The sequence below is a fragment of the Pristis pectinata genome, chromosome 26, assembly GCF_009764475.1.
Source record: "Pristis pectinata isolate sPriPec2 chromosome 26, sPriPec2.1.pri, whole genome shotgun sequence".
NCBI lineage: Eukaryota > Metazoa > Chordata > Chondrichthyes > Rhinopristiformes > Pristidae > Pristis > Pristis pectinata.
The window spans coordinates 2203771-2225332 of NC_067430.1; the positions used below are offsets into that span (position 1 = coordinate 2203771).

At 43.0% G+C, this 21562-nt stretch overlaps 1 protein-coding gene across 5 annotated transcripts in view; it reads left to right on the forward strand.

Annotated features, from left to right (window-relative positions):
- Nucleotides 1–21562, forward strand: part of si:ch73-206d17.1 (tyrosine-protein kinase STYK1) — a 58844-nt gene that overhangs the window by 19488 nt on the left and 17794 nt on the right. For 4 of the 5 annotated variants that reach the window (XM_052039368.1, XM_052039365.1, XM_052039367.1 and 1 more), the window contains 6 exons: nt 1077–1217; nt 8352–8585; nt 12167–12348; nt 14189–14272; nt 19787–20004; nt 20341–20381. In XM_052039368.1, the coding sequence (XP_051895328.1) occupies nt 1077–1217; nt 8352–8585; nt 12167–12348; nt 14189–14272; nt 19787–20004; nt 20341–20381 (900 nt within the window). The remainder of the gene's footprint in view (nt 1–1076; nt 1218–8351; nt 8586–12166; nt 12349–14188; nt 14273–19786; nt 20005–20340; nt 20382–21562) is intronic. The other variant, XM_052039369.1, reaches the window with a different exon arrangement.

Sequence of the window (21562 nt, forward strand, 5' to 3'; positions counted from 1 at the left end):
CAGATCCCCATCGCCCTCAATTCCCTGATCTTACAAAAAAAAATCAGCTGCTGCTGCTTTAAATACCCCCATTGATCCGGTCTCCATAACCTTTCGGGAGAGGGAATCCAGGGGTTCACTACCCTCTGTGAGAAGCTCCTGTGTACCTCGGTTTTAAATGAACATCCCCTCGTAGAAAATTCTCCCACTAGTGAAAACATCCCAACATCTACCCCAAGGATCTTGTGTTTCAAAACTGACATGGCACTATTTGAAATATTCCAAATTCTTCCTGCTACCCCGCCCAATAATTACCCCTCTTCCAACACCATTATAAACAAATTACTCAGTTATCACACTGTTTCCTCAGGAATTTGTCTGTTGCATACTTGAATATAACAACACTGACTACACTTCAGCAGTACCTCACTAACTGTGAAGTCATCCTGAGTCATACTATGCTATGGTTGGAATCACCTTCTTGATTCTGAATGAACAAATATTTACAATTCTCGCTTCCCAGCAGGAAATCTTTCTTTTTCAAAGCGGCTTTTTTTAAAAATTAAATTAAATTAAATTTTATTTACAGCGTGGTAACAGGCCCTTTCGGCCCAACGAGTCCGCGCCGCCCATTTTAAACCCCAGATTAACCTACCCGTATGTCTTTAGAATGTGGGAGGAAACCGGAGCACCCGGAGAAAACCCACGCAGACACGGGAGAACGTACAAACTCCTTACAGACAGCAACGGGAATCGAACCCCGATCGCTGGCGCAGTAATAACGTCACACTAACCGCTACGCTACCGTGCCGCTACCGTGTAAGTTACTGTGTAACTGCTGATGATAGTGATGTAATACATGGAGAGTACAGATCTCCAGGCTTTGATATTCAGGAAAGTGTAAATTCAATTTTTAAAAAATCAGTAACAAAACACTGGAAGAACTCAGTGGGTCTAGCAGTATCTGTGGAGGCAGAAGGTGTAAGTGGACATTTCAGGTCAAGACCCTGCATCAATCCAGACACAGTTTTCTGTTTTATTTTGGATTTCCAACATCTGCATTTCACGCCCACAGCTGACGCTTCCTTCTGTTTCAGATGTGAACGGTATAAACAACGGGGTTATCATCATCCCAGTGATCCTCGGCATTTCGTCTGTGGTTCTCATCACCATAATCATATGGAAGACTTGTAAAATGAAACAAGAGAGGGACCGTGCCCCAGTTATCCTCTTGCAAGGTGTGTGCATCTACTACTTGATAAGATCAACTGATGTTAATAAATATAGATACATGTTAATATAGATATCTCCTCCGAGGTGCTGTTGACCTATTGATCTGTCCTCAATGCCAGGGCAGGAGTAATCACGGTTTGCCTATTAAACGAACATAAATCCTGGGATGGCACATTGGTGTAGCTACCAAAGCTGCTGTCTCACAGCTCCAGCAACCTCGGGTGTTGTCTGTGTGGAGTTTACATGTTCTCTCTCTGACCATCTAGGTTTTCACAAGGTGCTCCGGTTTCCTCCCACAACTAAAGATGTGCAGGTTGGTAGGTTAATTGGATGCTGTAAACTGTCCCTGATGTGCAGGTGAGTGCTAGGATCTAGAGCAGTTTATGGGAATGTAGAGAAAATAACGTGATCAGTATAGGTGGGTGGTTGATGGTTGGTGTGGACTCGGTGGGCTATAGGGCCTGTTTCCATACCATATCACTCCCTCGCTCTGTGACTCACTTCTGAAAGGGGAATGGTATCATTTTGGAATCTTACAATGTGACTTTACAAAGGACCTTCAATCTGACGCCCACTACAACTGGGTGAATTGGTAGTATGCTGTTCCATATCTGCTGTAGAATGTGCCATCTGGTCAGCAACAACTCATTGAAGAGCAATCCAGTTAGTACAGTTCCCCTGGTCTTTGCCCACGAATTGCATTTGCTTTACTTCATATTTATCCAGGTCTGATGAAGGCTGCCATTGTTGAACTTCCGTCACCTCCGGCAACATGATCTAAATCTGCAGCACCTCGCTACGATGAATCCTTCTCTTTCTCACATCACATCTCTTGTTCTTTGTCTCCCAAAAGCTTGAAGGGTCAATAAAGCACGCATGGACTTCCTTCATAATTTTAAACCTCCATTAATTTTCTTTGCTCCCAGGACAACTCTTCTCTATCTAAATAACCCTAAACACCCGTCCTTGATCCATTCCAGGAACTTTTCTATTCCTTCAAACTGCATGGATACCACGACCAGTGGTTACTGCCAGACCCTTATTGCTCTACACAAGGTGTTAGACATGCAACCAAAATCAATACTTCCGATGTGGAAAAGGTACCTCCACTGTCATGTTTACTTGGGAGTTCTGGGATTCCAGACACGTGTCTCTTGTTGGAGGTGATCGTTGCTTGGCTGCTGTTTGACGAGGATACTCATCGCTGCATCAGCTCAGGCTTGAACGTTGTCAGGGCCTTGGTGCATTCTGAGAAGCTGCAAATGGAAATAAAATCTGCAACCATCAGTGAACGTCCCACCTTTGGACTTGTGGTGGGAAGATCAGTGATGAAACAGCTAAAGATCTTTGTGAGCTGCTGGGGCAGAGATGATTAGCGTTTGACAACTGCAACAGTCTTCCTTTGTGTTAAATACGATCCATAGAGATTTATCCCTTTGGCATATTTTATATTCAGTGCTGTCACAGTTGGCAATAGCAGTTGCTTTCTCAATACCCCTGGAATTCGATTGTCTTGGCCATGTTTGGACCAAGGCTACGATGTGGCGTCCAGCAGACTAATCCTAGTGAAACTAAACATCAATGTCACTGAGAAGTTATTGGTGATCAAGTACCACTTAACAGCATGGTCAATGATGCCTTCACTTTGACAGAGAGTAGTCCAGGGGATTGTAATGGACCAGAAGGTGGTGCTAAAGCTGTACAAGAACAGCTTGAATTGAAGTCTGGTTGCTTCTGTACCCAGGTCCAGCACCACAGCTAGGCTGTTGTCGGGGCTAGAGCCTTTGCAATATACAATATCCCAGAATTTATTGAAGGATCTGGTTTCTATGATGTTGAGACTTCAGGAGATTCAGAGGGATTATCTACTCAGCAACTCTGTCTGAAGTAGATGGTGGTAAATGTTTCACCTTTGACTCTCCTGTACTCTCTGTAAATCCTTCTTAAAGTGTGGTGCTGTTTCTAAACTGTTGAATATATGTTTGGATTAACTTCCTGGCTTTTGTACTCCAAGCCTCTAATATAAAGTTCATAATCCCATAAGCTTTATTAACTGCATTTCTACCACAAACTCAGCCCTCTCTTTGATCTTGTAACCTCTTTGGTCCTGTAACCCCTTTCAAAAATATTTTTAATTGTCCTTCCCACCAAGGTGTATTCTGTCTCACTTCATTATAATTAATCTGCCCTACTACCATTTGTTCACAATGGTGATGTTTTGGGCTTGTCACCTGGAGTCTCTGCCATGGTCCCATTCTAGTGTCTGTCCTTGACCTTCTGTAGCGAGCCCCAGCAGGAACCTGAGGAATAACACTGGGTAGGAACTTTCCAACTTTGCAAACTTGGCACAGAGTTCAACAGCTTCAGATGATAAGCATTGCCTCATTTTTGTTCCCAAATAATTAGTTCCTGACAATTTCTGCTTTTGCCTTTTCTTTTTGCTTTCTAAATCTGTAATAGTGGCCTTTTTCTGTCACATCTTTCTATTTCTCCTTCCGCTATCACTCCGTCATTTATTCCTCCTGCCTTGCATTTGATTGCTAACAGTCCTCACCTCCCACTTTCTCTGCCCCATACCTCCCCTCCTGTTGTATCTCTACCCTTCTCCAGTCCTGGTGAAGGGGCAGTGACCTGAACCATCAGTTTGTTGTCCTTTCCACCGATGAAGTACAGCATCTATTGGATTTTGTTTTTGTAATGGGGGAACTGGTATCGAATAAACAACCAAACAAAAATCAAAGGAGCAAGGAGACCGGTGATCAACTGCTGCCAGTGTCGTCCACAGTATTGTGCAGGCTCTGCTGATGTGTCATTGGGGTCAGTCTCCTGATGGCGAGCACTCCATACTGTATGTTGACATGAGCTGGTTATGTTGACATAGTTGTGACTTTGCAGTACACTATTGTGTCGATGCGTCTTGGAAGTTACCGGGCTGCTCTGTTCAAACTTCCAACCTGCATTTTGTGATGTTTTATCAAAAGTCATTAAGTGCAAACTGAGCTGTGGATTGGGAAACCTTCTATCCTGTCTGTGCAGTGGTTTGAGTGTCGTGTCCTGTACTGAGGATGCTTACTCACGCTGTGATGCAGTTCCAACGCCACGGGCTACTTTTCCGCAGTCGACTGAAGAGCTAGAGTTTGTGTAAGCAGATTGCAGTTGGCTGCAGGTTATTTGGTTGTGGGGAAGGAAAGGGGGAGATGGCTGAACTCAATCCTATCCTCAATGAACATGGGCTGTCCTTTCCGGGAGATGCCTATCAGGAGGGGCTCGAGGCACGGCTTGCTGTCACCATTTGTGCAATGCTGTCTATCTTTGGAATTTATCCATGGGGGACAATTAGCAGTTCAGCAGAGGGAGTTGTTGGCATTTTTATTTGTTTTATCTCAGAATTGACTACTACAACTGTAGAAGTGCAGCCTCCTCTACACTGGGGGAACCAAGCATGGATTGAATGACAGCTTTGCAGAACACCTCTGCTCAGTCCGTGAGCCTGACCCTGTGCTCTTCCCTCTTGAATTCTTTACTTCACTCTCAGTCTGAGCTCTCTGCCCTCAGTCTCCCAAATCATTCCAATGAAGATCAGTGTTATCTTGGGAATACCACTTCATCTTTTGACTAGGGCCGCTACAACCCTCCAGTCCCAATGTAGAATAAGACAATTTCAGGTAACAGTTCTGCCACTGTCATTCACTCCAGACTGACCTCTTGTCCCGTTGCATGTTCCACAGCCTGCCCCTTGTGCCGTCAGCTGTTTTGAAGCTCCTGTCATTCACCTGATCACAGACTTACCCTTGCATTCCCTCCTGTGTTCCACCACTCTGCATCGCACCTCGAACTGAAGGTCTCTGTACCTTAAAACTCATTCTTCTCTACTTTTTCCAGTTCTGATTCTATGTCAACTGTTTTTCCCTTCACAGATGCTGCCTGACCTGTTGAGTATTTCCAACATTGTTTTTATTACAAATTTCCAGGATTTTATTTTTGCAAATTTCTACAGCTGCCTTAATAAGATTCATTTCAAAGAATTTGTGGCTTTTGCACATTGTATTGAAAGGTCCAAGATGTACAAATAAACTCTGCCAATAATCAGTGCCCAGCTGAATTTCAGTCACAGAAACAAGCCCTTGGGTCACACTGACCATCGAGCACCCATTTACACAATTCTGACACTAATCCCGTTCTTCCCACGTTCCCATCTACCCCTCTCCTACAATAGGGACAATTTACAGTTAACCTGTACAATTAACTGTACAGTTAGCCTGGACAATTAACCGACCAAACTGCATGGGTTTTCTCTGGGTGCTCCGGCTTCCATCCACTACCTGAGGAGCTCACAGTCACAACGAACGTGCAAACTCCACACACAAACACCCAAGGTCAGGATCGAGCCAGATGTTGGAGCTGTGAGGCAGCAGCTCTACCTGATGTATCACCACGCTATCTACTGTTGCTGTTGAAAAGCTGCATACACATTCAACGAAAGTGAGTTGAACCACCGTTCCACACAAGACTGGACCCTCTTACATATGGAGCCCTAAGAGTAAGGATGTTTCCTTCAAGGGTTCTAGTGCTTCAGCCTGCTGGTGGCCTGGTAGAAGGTGCTGATTCAGGTCTTGGATACGTGAATGATCATTTCCCTTTCCCCTGCTGATGAACAATGTTTTAGGCCATAACATCCAGTCAATGGCAGAACTTCACACTGACGGAACACCTCATGGAATAAATCAGAGGTGGTGCAGCAGGTGGAGCTTGGTTTTGATCCTGACCACCAGTGCTGTCTGTGTGGAGTTTGCATGTCCTCCCTGTGACCATGGGTTTCACCTCCAGGTGCTCCGGTTTGCTCCCACACCCGAAAGCTGTGTGGGTTGGTGGGTTAAATAACTGAAAATTGTCCCTTGTCATGGAGTCAAGTCGTACAGTGTAGCTGCTGACCATCAAGTACCTATTTATACTAATCCCAGATACAGCACTTGATCTGTAGCCTGCTGTGTCTTGGTGATTCAAATGCTCATCCAGATGTTGCATGAGACTCCCTGCCTCCACTGCCCTCTTCAGCAGTACATTCCAGAATTCACCCATCCAGTGTATGAATAAATTCTTCCTCAGATCCCCTCTAAACCTCTTACTCCTCACCTTAAACCTACGCCCCCTGGTCTTGGACACCTCTACCATAGGGAACAATTTCTTTCATCATTTTGTACACCTCTATCAGGTCCTCTCTCAGCCTCCTCTGCTCCAAGGAAAACAAACCCAGTCCCTCATTATAACTGAAACACCCCATCCCAGGCCACATCCTGGTGAATTTCTTCTGCACCTTGTCCAGTGTAATTCCTATGGTGTGGCGACCAGAACTGCACACAGTTTTCCAGCTGTGGCCTAATCAATGTTACGCTGTACCAAGACCTCCCTGCTCTTGTACTCTGTGCCCCGGCTAATGAAGGCAAACACTTCATGTGCCTTTATTCACCACCTTTTCTACTTGCCACCCTCAGGGATCTTCGGACTTGTACGTCATGGTCTCGTTTTGCTCCTCAGTACTCCCTGGGGCCTTGTCATTTGTGGTGATGTCCTACCCTTAATACACCCCCCAACAGTACAGCACCTCACACTTGTCAGGATTAAATTTTAACCTGCCCAATTTACCAGTTGATCAATATCATCTGGTAGCCTACAATAACACCACAAATTTTTATGTCATATGCAAACTTACAAATCATACATTCTACATTTCATTTCTAAGTCAGGGTCCCAGCACCAATCCCTGTGGCACACCACTGGTCACAGGCTTCCAATTACTAAAGCAACTTTCCACCATCACCCGCTGTCTCTTATCATCAAGCCAATTTTGGATCCAGGTTGCCAACTTGCCTCGTATCCACTGGGTTCCAAACTTTTGGACCAGCCTTCCATGTGTGACCTTATCAAAGGCCTGACTGAAGTCAATGTAGACCACACTAATTGTGCTGCCTCATCAATATATTCCGTTACCTCTTCAAAACAAAAACTAAATTAAATTGGTCAGACATGATCGTCCACTAACAAATCCATGCTGACTATCCCTGATCTATCCCTGCAGATAGACTGCAGATTAATCCTGTCCCTCAGAGCTTCTTTCAGTAGTTTGTTAGACTCGTGGGTCTTAATTACCTGGCCTATCCCTGCTGCCTTTCTTGACTAAAAGTACCACATTTACTATCCTTCAGTCATCCAGCTCCTCACCTGTGGCCAGTGAAGATTTAACCTTTCTGGGATAACTGTACATCTGAAGCTAGAGTAACAATAGCTCTCCCATAGGAAGAGTAATATAGAATAGAGGAATCCACCCCATCCCCACCGCCCCACACTTCTCAATGATCCATTAGCAGTTGGTCAGATTCCACTTAAGTCCAAACCCTCTTATCTGTGTGTGTGGCATGAATATTATGCCCTAATCTTCTGCTTGCATGCTTGAAGGTGTTGGAGGCTGTGGTCTTGGTTTTGAACACTTTGAGCTTGCATGGATATTTGCTACTTCTGGATCTGAAGCACGTGAGCTGTGCTTCAGACCTGAGTCAGATGACTGTGGATTTGAGGCTCACACTGTTGCACATGATCCAGGACACTCTGATGAAACATTAAACTGAGGCTCCATCTGGCCCCTTAGGTGGACACAAATATCCCACAGCACAATTTCACAGAAGAGTTGGGGTATTCTCTTGTTGTCATGGAGGTTCAGAGGTCCAGCCAGTGTTACCATCCATGTGAAGTTTCTGCCACAGTTGATATTACCAGTGGGCAGCCTGTCAATCCCTGGGGCCTTGCACTTGTATAGTAACATTAACATTGACATCCAGAAAGATCAAAGGAGCTTCATGCACACATCTGTTGTAACATGGTGTGGGAAAATCAAATTTCAGATGCTTCTGATCTTCTCCTTTTCCAAATCAGGTAACTCGTAATCTGACAGGCCCAAGTAATTTTCATTGGTTATTTCATGTTTGCGTTGTTGAAGTAACCTAAACTCTTAACCCAGTCCTACAACTCTCTTCTAGATATCACTGTATAATTCTCCCTATGGTGTCCGTGTCCACCTTCTGCATTTTTTCACTTTTATGATCACCACTTATAACTGTGGATTTTGAACTTGATTTTTTTGCTAGGCAAATCTGAATCTGTACGTCATTTGGAGAGCGAAAATGGATTAATGTCAAATGCAATGGAACGGATTCTGGCAGGCAAGGATCCCTCTCTAAAACGGTGGGAAATTCCACCAGAGCACATACTTGGGAATTTGGAATATTTGCAGAGTGGGAGTTATGGACCAATGTATACAGGCAATATCCGCTCTCCGGATGGGTCTGCAGAAGTGAAAGCTGTGTTCAAGTCTCTTCATGGTAAGTAAAGATGTTCCTTCATTTTTTGTGGTCCTTCCTCTTCTCTCTGTTGTGACTTAATCTCACCTGGGTTCAAGTGTGGGGTTGGCTAGAGAAGTCTGCTTTCTACTATTTAAAAATGTTCCCTTTAAGTATCTTAACTGCGTTTTGTCAATTGAGACATGTGACCAACATTATTTTATCCAGAACTCAACACCTGGCACGCAGTTGCTAATTCACTGCACTGAACATCTGGAAGATTCAGGTTCTGTTCCATTTGTTCATATTCAGATACTCGGGTTCACTTCAAGAGATTAACCACAGTTCCTGTGGAAAAGCAAGGTCTTAGATAACAAAACTACACCTGTACCTGGTGATGAGCCTAAAGAGATGTCTACTGTCATACTCTCCATTCCTTGAGCTTGTTTAGAAAATTTAGTTCTGTCGTTATGTAATTTACCATTGGTTGGACCAATGCCTCTTCAATCCTTGTGTCTGCAAATATATTCACATTCAAGAGGGCTGGAGTTGGCATCATTGCACTGGTCTAAGAAGGCTCTGGCTAGACTTTGGAGAAGTATCAGGAGTTGATTGGGGTGCAGTTTCCAAAGAAGGTTCTGACCATTATTGTGTAAAGTTAGGAGAGACGTGGTAACTGGTTACAGCTTATGGACCAGAGGTGGGGACATCTTCACTGAAGAGCCCACAGTGGAAGAGGGTGTACTTACAACAAAAAAAAGAGGATTTCTGTTGGAAAGGATTGTTACAATCGTTGTGATCGTACATTCTGCCAAGTCACTGTGTCCAGAATTCCATTACATCAACCCAATATCACTTCATATGGGAAGGGTGGGGTTAAGGACTTTGAGACGGTTTTTATTTGTATGTGTCTTTGTGATGTGGAAAGGTTTTTGTATTTCGTGTCCTTCACATCAGGTTTATCTTTTATTCTGACTGAGAAGTAATCTTAAACTTGGCATCTTAAGTGCTGTTGCTGTAAGGGGAACGATGTTGTGGTGTAGAGTGGAACTTTTTGAAGAGCGTGAAGGACCTTTAGTGGCAATGAAGGAAATTGCACCTGGTTCTAATTTCTGGTTGTTGCCAAAGTATGTTGATTCACTTTACGAGTGATAATGTACAAAGTAACAAGGACTTGGCTGAATAGTTTCTCTTGGTGATATTCTTTGTCATCGTGACTTCAGCTTAAAACTCCTGCCCTAACTTTTCTGTTTGTTGGTCTCAATCCGGCAGTACCTAATTTGTTTCTAAAGTTCTCATTCCCTCCATGTCTCTGTCTCTGTAACCTCTCACAACCTTTCCAGAATCTTGCAGTTCTTCACTCTGGATCCTTGATTTCTTTTCTCCTCCACTGGCAGCTTTGCCTTCAGCTATTTAGGCTCAAAAGAATGAAATTCCATTTTGCCTCTCGCTCCTCATCTTAATAGGCTTCATTAATACCTGTGCTCAAGCCACTTTTACGATCTTTATGTGTCACATGTACATCGAAACACAGTGAAATGCATCTTTGGTGTAGAGTGTTCTAGGGGCAACCCGCAAGTGTTGCCACGCTTCCGGTGCCAACGTAGCATGCCCATAACTTCCTAACCGTACGTCTTTGGAATGTGGGAGGAAACCGGAGCACCCGGGGGAAACCCACGCAGATACGGGGAGAACGTACAAATTCCTTACAGACAGTGGCTGGAATTGAACCCAGGTCACTGGTGCTGTAATAGTGTTACGCTAACTGCTACACTACCGTGCCTTGTTTCTGATTGCATTCCTGTGTTGTCTCATTTTACTTGTAGGTGTGGCACAAATGCAAGTTGTTCTATTCTATAATGTGAATTTATCTCCTGCACACTTATTAATGATAGACCCGACCAGCATCTATTTGAATTTACAGTGGTTGAAACCAGAATTATATTCACTGTGTTTGACCAGATAAAATCCAATCACAATAAGATGGAATACCCCAAGGTGCATCAGCACTTTGTTGAGTTGCTGGTATATTGTAAAAAGTTTATTTCTGTTTTGAAGATATACAATAGTTTTTCTATTCAGGCACCGGGGGCAGACTTTTCACCTGGGGCACAGTTGGGAAATTGTGTCCAAATTAGATTTCGTAGACTCAGAGTTTAAGGCACAGAATGAGGCCATTTGGCCCATCATGTCATGCTGGCCAAAATAGACCAAGTTATCCAATCCCAACACCTGTTCTGCAGATCACAGCTCATCAAATGCTCACCCAGCTGTGTTTAATGTTTCTGAGGGTTTCTCTTTCAGGCACTGGTGCCAGGACCCCATCGCTTGTTGAAAGGAAAACAGATTCCCAGCTCTTAGGTCGCTACTTACTTGAGCAATTTGATTTAAAATCAATATTTTTTTTAATAAGCTACAAATAGTTTGTAATGGCTACTAGGCAGTTTCTTAGTAAATTATGTAATACCAGGCACAAAAGCTTTTGAAGCGTTTCTAAAGAATCTCCCAAATTCACCCTGGGGATTCATCCTCAGTGTCTGGAAAAGTAAAATCCAATTTGAATCATTTGGCCGCAAGGTGAAATTGATCCGTCCTGTTTTGAATTCTGTGTCTATTTCAAAGGACTACAATGAGATCTTTGAACGGAAACTCTCCCTTTCATTTAAAATGTAGGTATAATGGTAACCCAGGGAGAGGGATTCCCTGCCTTTTATAGTGTATCCAAATCATGTCACTGAAATCAGTGAAGTGTTAACTGAGCAGGTTCAGAGGCAGGATTGACCCATTGATAGTCTGTTCCACAGAGTTATGGTCCAGGCACTTCCAAGAGTTGAGGGTGAACAGGTTGCTTGAAGGATGGCATGGGAAGGTTATCCACGCACATACAGAGACGCTGAGCTCGGTCACCCTGATGAGCTGTGGGGTCCCTTTTAGTTCCAGATTTTGTTCCGCTCTTGCTCAGATGGCTCGTGATGGTGATTCAATTCTTTCTGCTGGCGTGTCTGTAAGGCAGGGCTGAGTTTTGTCAGTAGTGGGAGCTTTATCCACATTGAATCCACATGCTGGCTGCCTGGAGGAAACCAGTGGTGAGATGTTAGGAATTGATTTTTTTGATGGTGGTGAACTTGACCCTCTCCCCACTGCATGAGCAGTTTGTACCTCTGTCTTCACTGGGCAGGAGTCTTGTGAACCACTGGGACATCATACTGACAACTGAAGCTTGGATCACCATGAAGGCTGCTGCTGCTCAGTGAGCATCCATGCAAGCTGGAATCCTCCAGATCCCATGGGAAAGTCCACCCACTCAAGACCCTTCCGAATGGGGTTATCCGGAAGCCACAGAGAGTGGGAGTCTATGAGAGGCATGAAGTGTGACAGGTATTTAAATGGAATCTGGTAGTTTGAAGGCACCAGCCCTGAAACTGAGATTTGCAAAGGGTTCCTAACCCTGAAAGTTTGATCAAGGGTGCATGAAGTGGGAGCATAATGTAACACCTCCAACTAATTTTTATAATGTGTTGGAATTTTGATTAAACTTTTCTACCAGAATTCTAATTCTGTAAGACCAGTCTTACAGAACAGTTTTCTTGATGTACGTAACCCTGTTCTTGTTATTACATCAGACAATGCAAGTGCAAAGGAATTGAGTGACTTCTTAGACCTGCTGAAGTTCCACACAAAGATCTGTAATCATGAGTCCATTGTGAAGCTGCTGGGATGTCAAACGGAGAGAATGCCCCTGTACTTGTTCTTGGAGTTCGTGAGTGGGGGAAACCTATTGCACTCCTTGTGGAAATTTCGTGAGGTTTGTAAATGACTTGTACGTTTTGGAAGAAACACATTTTAAAAGTTCACTTATTGAATGTGTTTCACTTGTCACGGGAGAGCCATTATTACATTGTATTATTTGGTTGTACTATAATTGTTGTATAATTCCCAATAGGAATATCTGAAAGTGTTCAGTAAGTGTTAAATAATGACCAATGGATTCACCAGCACCAACTCCCACCCGCCAGCATTACACTGGGGTTGGCCATTGACCAGGATCTAAACCAGAATGCCATGACCATTAGAGCAAATTGGGGCCGGAATTGTCAGGAGTGGGTCAGGAGTGACCCCTTTGGTGACTGCCTGGCTCTAACACAGCACAACTCAAGTTTGGGATGGAATACTTTTCACTCACTGGATGGATGCAGCTCTAACAGTACAACTACATTCTGGACACAACTGGACCCCCATCCACCACCCTACCTGTCCCCTCCCTCTGCCAGTGAACTGTGGCTGAAGTCTATAGAACACACCACAGTGATTTGCTGCTGTTTCCTCAACAACAACCGGAAACGAGTGAATCTGACAGCTGGGAGTATAAGAGAGGGCAGAAAGTGTCCCAACTATACTGCTGATCCTCTGTCAGCACTGGCCCTCTGCCACACTTTTAAATAAATAAATCTCTTGGTGTTGACCACCATGGCTGTGTTGGTTTGAACTAATTGATGTTATTGAGAAGGATGAAGGTGCAGATGGGTATGATTTATACTTTGGCAGTCTCCTAGTGGGTGAACCACGCTGGTTCTAGGGGTGGTTCCGAATGTCCATGCATGCAGATACTTATAGTTTGGACATGGGAACTGAGAGGAAGAGATCCAAATCTGCTCATACTTAAAGGATTAAATCAGATTATGATCATGACTGTGGAAAAACTGATTGTCATTGGCTGCGTCCCTTGAATCCCAGTTGATCTCCATCATGGTCCATTGGATCCTGAAGTGCTTCCGTTATCTGAACCATGGATCCATCAGTAGAAGCTGCAGATGTTGTATTCCCTGGCCATGGTGTCTCTAGCTATGACTGCGCAGCAAGTAGGAGATTTGTGTGGAGAGCTAAGAGTAAGACAGACTGGGCATGGAGTGGGCTGGCCCAGTGGAGTTGACGAACGAGGATCACTGGTCCACCGCTGGTAAAATTGGAGATGGGTGAGACCACAGATTCTGGAATCTGGAGCGAGATGCTGCAGGAACTCAGAGGGTCAGGCAGCATCTGTGGAGGGAAATGGGCCGTCGACATTTCAGGTTCAGAGGAAGGGTCTCGACCCGAAGTGTCGATGGTTAAATTGGCTTTGGTTGAGGGTGAGGTTAGTGCAGTGTTTTCCCATGTAACAGCGATTTTCCAGAGGCATCACTGATTGTCCCTTTACCCAGCTCTTTAGGTGATATCCCTAAAGCACCCACTTTTTGCATCTATAAAGAAGGGATGGTAACGGAGCTGTAAACCTGTACATAGATGTCTTCTCATCGGTCATTGTCAGAGAAGATGTGTCAGAATATTTTCCTGTTTGGGTTCTGTGGTGCATCTGCTGATCAGTATTCACTGTTGGGGAAGGATGGTCGCAAGGGTTTGAATACATTCACAGCCTGCCCTTCAGCGCCCCAAGCAGCTCTCCTTGGTGTTGAGTGAGAGTGCTAGGATCCAACAAGCTTCTACAAAGTGATCTGGCACTAGGAGTCCCTCTTGGTTTGTGCAGAAAACAACAGCAGAAGTCTTGGAGGCCAGTGAATTGTGCAGAATTTATCTGGAGTACCTGACCGATTATTTTAAAATACTGTTTCTTTCCCCCCAACCCCCCCCCCCCCCCCCCCAAATTACAGACTGAAGCTCGAGATGGAGAAAGGGAATTTAACCTCACTGAGAGAAGTGTGTATAGCATCGCGAAACAAGTAGCATGTGGACTGGTAGGTTTAACTTTGATTCACTACATGTACCTGTCAGAATCACTTCTGCTGTGGATTGTTGCTGCTGAAACCAGCTAAATCTTATAGTTAGTCAGTAGCTATTTGGACAGCAGGGAGTATTGGAGTGAATCTTAATTGTTAATTGTAAAGTGCTGGTTCATCTTGTAGTTTTGACTCTGGGGCTTGAGTTAGAATGCATCCTAAACTGTGCCAAGAAAACCTGTCCTCTTAACACCAGTTGGCCTTAAGGATCCAACATAAATGATGTTTGGGCCATTTGAGATCAATTACTCATCAGACCAATCCTTAAGTAAATCTTCCCACAATTATTCAGTATTTTACTCAAACAATAGCATAACTGATGCAATTAGTATTGTTTTCCCACAGATTGATGTTCCTACTTGCAGAGTATTTTACCCCGGTTGCAATTAATTGGAGCAGCAAACAAGCTGCTGGGGGAACTCAGTGGGGCAAGCAGCATCTGTGGGGAGGGGGGAGGAATTGTCAAAATTTCAGGACTAAGCCCTGCTTTATAGGAGACCTAACACAGGGTTTCAGCCTGAAATGTCAACAATTCCTTTCCCCCCACAGATGCTGCTCGACCCACTGAGTTCCTCCAGCAGATTGTGCGTTGCTGCAGATTCCAGCATCTGCAGTCTCTTGTGTCTGTGATTAATTAGAAGAAGGCTCCATGCGAATTTCAAGATTAAATGTGAACAAATGTTTACTCTCATGAAGGTGAAAGATGTTTGTTCTGGGAACAGAACCCTTGCCAAAAATTAGTGTCACTGTCATGTACTTATTTTGAGTGGCATAACTAATTGACTGTATTCTCTGCAGTGTTCAGGATCCAGTCTAAGGGTAGTAACTACGCACATAACTTCACCCCAGGCTCTCACTCACTGGTCTGGTCGCTCATTTAGTCAGAGATGTTGGATACTTTCTAAATGCCTCCTTGAAATCTAACAACCCAAGGCTTTATAGTAAAAGGGCAAGGATCATGAGTTGCTATTGAGAGGACATGAATCTCTGACCACTAACAGGGCAAGGGAGGAAGCATAGTATTTTTTTGTCTGAGTTGCACAGCCTTAGAATTCCCTCTCAGAAACCTAGGCGGAGGCAAAATTTATAAAGTTTCTCAAAAAGATGTGGATAAATATTTGAAAAGTAAACATTTGGAGTGTGTGAGGTCAGAGGAAATGGATTTGAGAGCAGGGCAGCTCCAGAGAGGTGGAAGAGCCCCTGAGCTGTATTTCTGAACACATTAGTTTTTGATTCAATTTAATTGGAGGAATACTAATATTTTGAAGTACTAATTCATCAAATGATAGTTCCCAAGAATTACATTTGGACCACACCCGCCTCATGTTCGTCAATGTTAGGTATTTTGTTTCCATTTTCGATACAAGAATTGGCAAGCCAAATTTCCAAATAAATATGGCTGTTCTTGCCTAGCAATTGTTTTGTTTGTGGTGTCCCTACAATCCATGATGTCCACCCAGAGGTTTGTAGGTGTTTGCCCCTTCTTGGTACTGGGGATTAGGGTCTCACTAGAACCCTAACCTAGAACTTCAACGTTAACAGCCAAAGTGAGATTCTGCAATTTAATTTCTTGTCTGTACATCTATTGAATGTGATAAGGCAACACTTTATGTGAGGTAATTATGGGCTTGGCCCAAGTCTCTTGTTTTTTAGATGGGGGAAGATTTAATTCTTGAAACTCCCCTGAATTAATGAATCCCAAAATTTTGTCAGCAGTGAACCATGTACACTTGCCGTGACTTACAAAAAATACTCACTTAACCCTCGCTGCTCTTGCAGTAGAAATCTGCCAAGATGAAGCCATCTCCTTCCATCAAGGCCAGGACCCCCAGTGACGTGAATATGCCATTGACCGGTGGTGGGCAGTACCAGCCCTGCCAAAAGGCTGCTGGTAAACTTTGACAGCCAGCTAAACTGGGTTTCAGCCTTTGTTGGTCGGGAGATGATTGAAACAGGTTTTGGCCACCTCTGCTAGCTGGTTTCATGATCCAGGTGGAACATCACAAATTCTTAGCTCATTCATCACTTCCAGTTCCTTTTCTCAATAACCCAATAATTGTATCTCCAACTGTGTTTAGTTCCACTGGGGAAGCCTCTCTTGCTTCTTTCTTCTCTCTGGTGGTCTGTTGTAATGACTAGACTGTCTAACATATTAATCATGGATACAGAAGAAAATCACAAGGATATTACCAGGACTGGAGGGCTTGAGTTATAAGGAGAGGCTGGATAGGCTGGGGCACTTTTTCCTGGAGCAAGGGTGGCTGAGGGGTGACCTTGCAGAGGTATATAACCTCATGAGGAAAGAGGTAATGATCACAATCTTTTTCCTAGGGTAGGGGAGTCTGAAACTAGAGGGCACAGGTTTAAGGGAGAAGGGAAAAGATTTAAAAAGGACCTGAGGGACAATTTCTTCACACAGAGGGTGGTGGATGTGTGGAATGACCTGCCAGAGGAGGTGGTAGAGGTGGGGACAATTACAATGTTTAAACGACATTTAGACATGGATAGGAAAGTTTAGAGGGATATGGGCCAAACACAGGGAAATGGTACTAGCTCGGGTAGGTAACTTGGTCAGCACGGATGAGTTGGGCTGAAGGGCCTGTTCCTGTACTGTATAAATCTATGACTCTATGAGGATGAGGAAGCTCAAAGTGACTGTGTTCTCAAGGAAACCTTATTTAAGTTCTAGTTTTGATACTTGCAAAAGTAATTAGCTAAAAATGCAAAATGATACCAACACATGTCAATTTGCACATATGGGAGTGGCGATATAATTGATGTTTTCAGTATTAGTTGGAAGTCAGCAGATAAGTTACCATGGAATTGGTGTGACCCTACAGGAGCCATTTGACCCACATCATTCCTGGCAGAGCAATCCCATCAGTCCCATTTCCCTGCTCTTTTGCCTTAGCCTTGCAATTACCCTTTGACATGAATTGACTTTGTTTTCTCCACTCCTACAGGCGATGAGCTCCAGATCATATTTACACTCTCCATTTTTTAAAAATAAATCAGAGCCTTTGCCCAAAGTTTTTATTTTTCCTTGGTCCATGAACCGTTTGCAAATGGAAACCGGGTAGAAAGGGGGAAGATATCTAAACCTTTAACAAATCTTCTCTGCACCGTCTTTGCTCCAAGAACAGCCCACCTTGTCCAGTCAAATCTGGTCGCCAAAATCCCGCATCCCTGGAACTATTCCAGTAGATCTCTTCTCTACCCTGTCTGAAACATTCACACCCTCCTGGAGTTTAGGTAACCAGAATTTGGGACATCTATTTGTCGGTGCTTCTCATGGGCTCAATGCAACTTCTCCACTTTTGTGTTGCCTCTGTTTGGGTAACAAGATCCCACATGATTTACTTACTGCTCCCTTGATATGCCCTGCCACTTTCTAGGATATGTGCCCTGGTACACCCAGCTCCCTCTGTTCTTGCACACCCTTCAGGGCCACACCATTTCTGCTACCTCTCTTTAAGATTGCTGCCAAAGTGTATCGCTTCACACATTTCCTTATTAAATTCTCCCTGCCTCCTGTGTGCCAGCTTATCTATGTCTTCTTGGACTATTTAAAGAGTGCCAAACCTTTCGTGTTTGAAGTGGTGTCAATGTGTACCGTACTGAATGATTCCATTGCCAGATTAAAGGTTATTGACTGGCACTGTTACATCATCACTACAATTATGTATCTTCCAAAGCAGATCTTTCATTGAGTCATAGAGTTATACAGCATGGAGACATTCATCAGAGGCATCACTTAGCTGCCAGCCGTGAGTCAGTGGTCACACTCTTGCCTCCCACTCAGACGCTTGTAGGTTCAATTTCCACTCCGGAGATTTGAGTACACTGTGCACTCAGTGCCGCACTGTGCGAGTGTTGTACTGTCAAGGCACAGGTTTCATCAGATGGGTGTTAATTGCCCAGAAGAACAGAAGGTTTATCGGTGTATTGGCCAGCAGGTTCTTTGACCAATTACCTCATTGACGTTTGTGCTTCTCTGCTGGGTGCAAGTGGGCTCCTGTGACACCTCAAAAGTGACTACACCTGCAAAATATGTGATTGATTTTAAAGACTTTTGCATGTCCTTGGAAATGTCAGTAATAAAAGTGGTATAAATATCCCTGTTCTTGCGGTGAATGGGAAGGTGAGAAGTGAGGGTAGGGAAAGGTACAGAAGCACAGTAAACCAGAGCTGGTGTAATGTTGTGGTGAAAGATCATCAACCTGAAGTGTTAACTCTGCTTCTCTCTGCACTGATGTCGCCTGACCTGCTGCCTGCTTCCAGTAGTTTGTTCTTGTACCAGATTTCTGGTGGAAATTCTCATGTTAACTGGGTCCTCATACACATTGCATCACTATGTCAGTGGACTTGATCCAATGTGTTCAGTGTTAGTATCTCGCAGTGTTTTAAGTTGTTAAAAGGTTTTAATTTGAGATGACAATAATTATCTCTACCCATTTCTAATATTTATATTTCTTGCTATATAATATTTATATATCTTGCTATATAATATTATATAATATTTATAATATTTATATTTCTTGCTCTGACTCTACCTCTGAACGGGAACTGCATTATACTGATTACCTATTTTGTCCACAAAATGCAGTGCCTTCTGACCTCTTGAACAGTATTGTAAGGCTCTTCATTATCTTCTGTACCAGTGGATGCCATTACTTGGGTGATTTTATTAACACAGTTCTTGATATTCAAGAATAAAATGATGATTGCAAACATTAGCAGACAGTAGTCAGTGGTGCACAGGACACAGAAAGCTATCACACGAGTGCATCGTGGAAATGTTGGCCCCTTTTTCAAGGTGGTTGAAGTATAAAAGTGTTCCTGCTACTGTACAAGGCACAAAGTGAGACCACTTCCAGAGTACTACAAATAGATTTGGTCCCCTTTTTAAGGAAAGATATTACTTCCTTGGAGAAAGTTCACTAGGATGATCCTGCATATGGAGGGTCGTCCTTCCCAGAAAAAGGTTTGACCGGTTGGGGTCCCACTCATTGAGAGGTGATCCGATTGAAAGGCCCATTTATGGAATTTGTATTTCCTTTCTGTCTGCTGTCTTCCAAAAATATCTGCCCATTCAGTTTGGGGGCAGGAGTTCTGTTTGTTTGTTAAGCTATTGTGACTCAGTGGTGTGCAGGGACCGATGACAGACAATTTTTAAATCACCGATGGGGATTAAACTAGTTTCAGAATTAGCTAGCATGAGGATTTCTGAGACAAAGCCGTTTTATTATCTTCTTTGATAATGTGATCACAGTTATCTCATTGAAATATTCGAGCTATGAGCTGGTCATTGGCAGAGATGGAAATTCTGGCCCCTAGTGTCACCCACAGATTAAATGTTATTCAGGATCCTTAGCAGAACCACAGTTCTGTTTTTACTAAAACCCAGTTGAATAAGACCTTAAGCATTGTGCATCCAAAACTCTATTCAGACTGTGTATCGATTTGGAACAGGAATATCTGACTACAAAACACCACCTAATCCATGGGGATGTTGCTGCCCGGAATGTTCTGATCCACAACGATCTCACTGTTAAACTGACTGGCCTGAGCCTGGCCTTTGATGTTTACAAGACCAGAACTCTGTCATCCCACAAAGCAGCCCAGGTACCGATTAAGTGGCTTGCACCCGAGAGGATCATGAAGCTGCCAATCACAGAAAAGAGTGACACGTGAGTACGAGAAGGCTTTTCGGCTGGAACAGAGGAGAGGGTTCAGTGGGTTATGGGTGCAGAGTGGGAAATAGACACCGTAAAGATTCTGAATGCAAGTGGGGCATTGTCAAAGAATCACTCCTTTTGGACTTGATACCATTTGTAGAGTAATTCATGTGCAGATGCACTGAGCGAGGGGGCTCAGCCCAAGGTGTACTAGTGATGTGTCACAGAATATTAAATTGGTGGTTTAAGGTTCTAACTCTTCCGTATATTAACTGTAGCTGATTGCTTTTAAGAAAGTGGACGTGCTTCTGTATGAATGGTGAACAATTAAACTTTTTTTATTTGCAGGTGGTCATTTGGGATTCTGGTCTATGAAATAATTACTCTAGGTATGTTACACTCCAACGTAATTAACTACATGCATTCTAAGTTCCTAATTCTCATTTTAATACTTTTTTGTGATTTTACTAGTGGAGCTTAATGACCATTTGTTACTATAGAGTTTAAAGGAGTCCATCTAAATCCCTTTGTAAGTATTTGGAAATGTAGCAACTGCAAATGGTGTTCATGCCTCCATTATTTCTCTGAGATGAAATATCTGCAGAATTAGGATGCTGGTTTGAGGCTGGTTTCTTGTTGCTGGAGAAAAGGAATAAATGAATGAATAATTCACAATGGAAACCATTCTTTTTTTCCTTTTACAATATTTTTATTAAATCCATGAAAAAATAGAGTACATGCATCAAGAAAGAGAGTAAAAATACTGCTGAATACGTTGTGTTAAATCATACTTAAGATCACAATACTCTAAATTAATAATCACATGTAACAGTTAGTTAATAAAGGAAAAAAAATTGAAATATTTTATTATAAAAGAAATCTACTCCCAATACCAAAAACCGAAGCTGTTTGATGGAAAAAATACAAGGAAAAACCCTTAAAATGTGACAATGTCAGCCAATATATGTGTTTTAGTCACCAAATTAGAGATTTAGAAAATAATTCAAAAAAGGTCCCCACAAGGTTTGAAAGTCTAAGTTAGATTCAAAAACTGAACAACGAATCTTCTCTAGATTCAGGTGTGACATAACATCCCGTAACCATTGAACATGAGTGGGCAGAGTAACTTCCTTCCATTTAAGCAACACAGTTCTCCTGGCTATAAGAGAAATAAAAGTCAGACTATGTAAATCAGAAGTCTTCAAAGTTATATCTTTTTCTCCAACGATCCCAAACAGTGCAGTCAAAGGATTAAGTTTAAAATTTATTATATCTTCCTACATATGGAATAATAAACATCCTAGACTAAATAAAGTTCACCTTCAGAAGGTTAAAAAGAATGGAGGTTTAGCCTTACCTAACATTAGTTCTTGTTACTGGGCAGCCAATATACGAAATTTTACGTTTTGGTTACTTTACATTAATCAAGAGGCTTGTCCAGTATGGGTTTCTTCAGAAGTTAACTCTGTTAAAAAAAATTTCTATTATTTCTCTGCTTGGTTCTTCACTTCCAATATCATTAAGTAAACTAACAGATAATTTAGTAGTTAAACATGCCTTGAGGATTTGG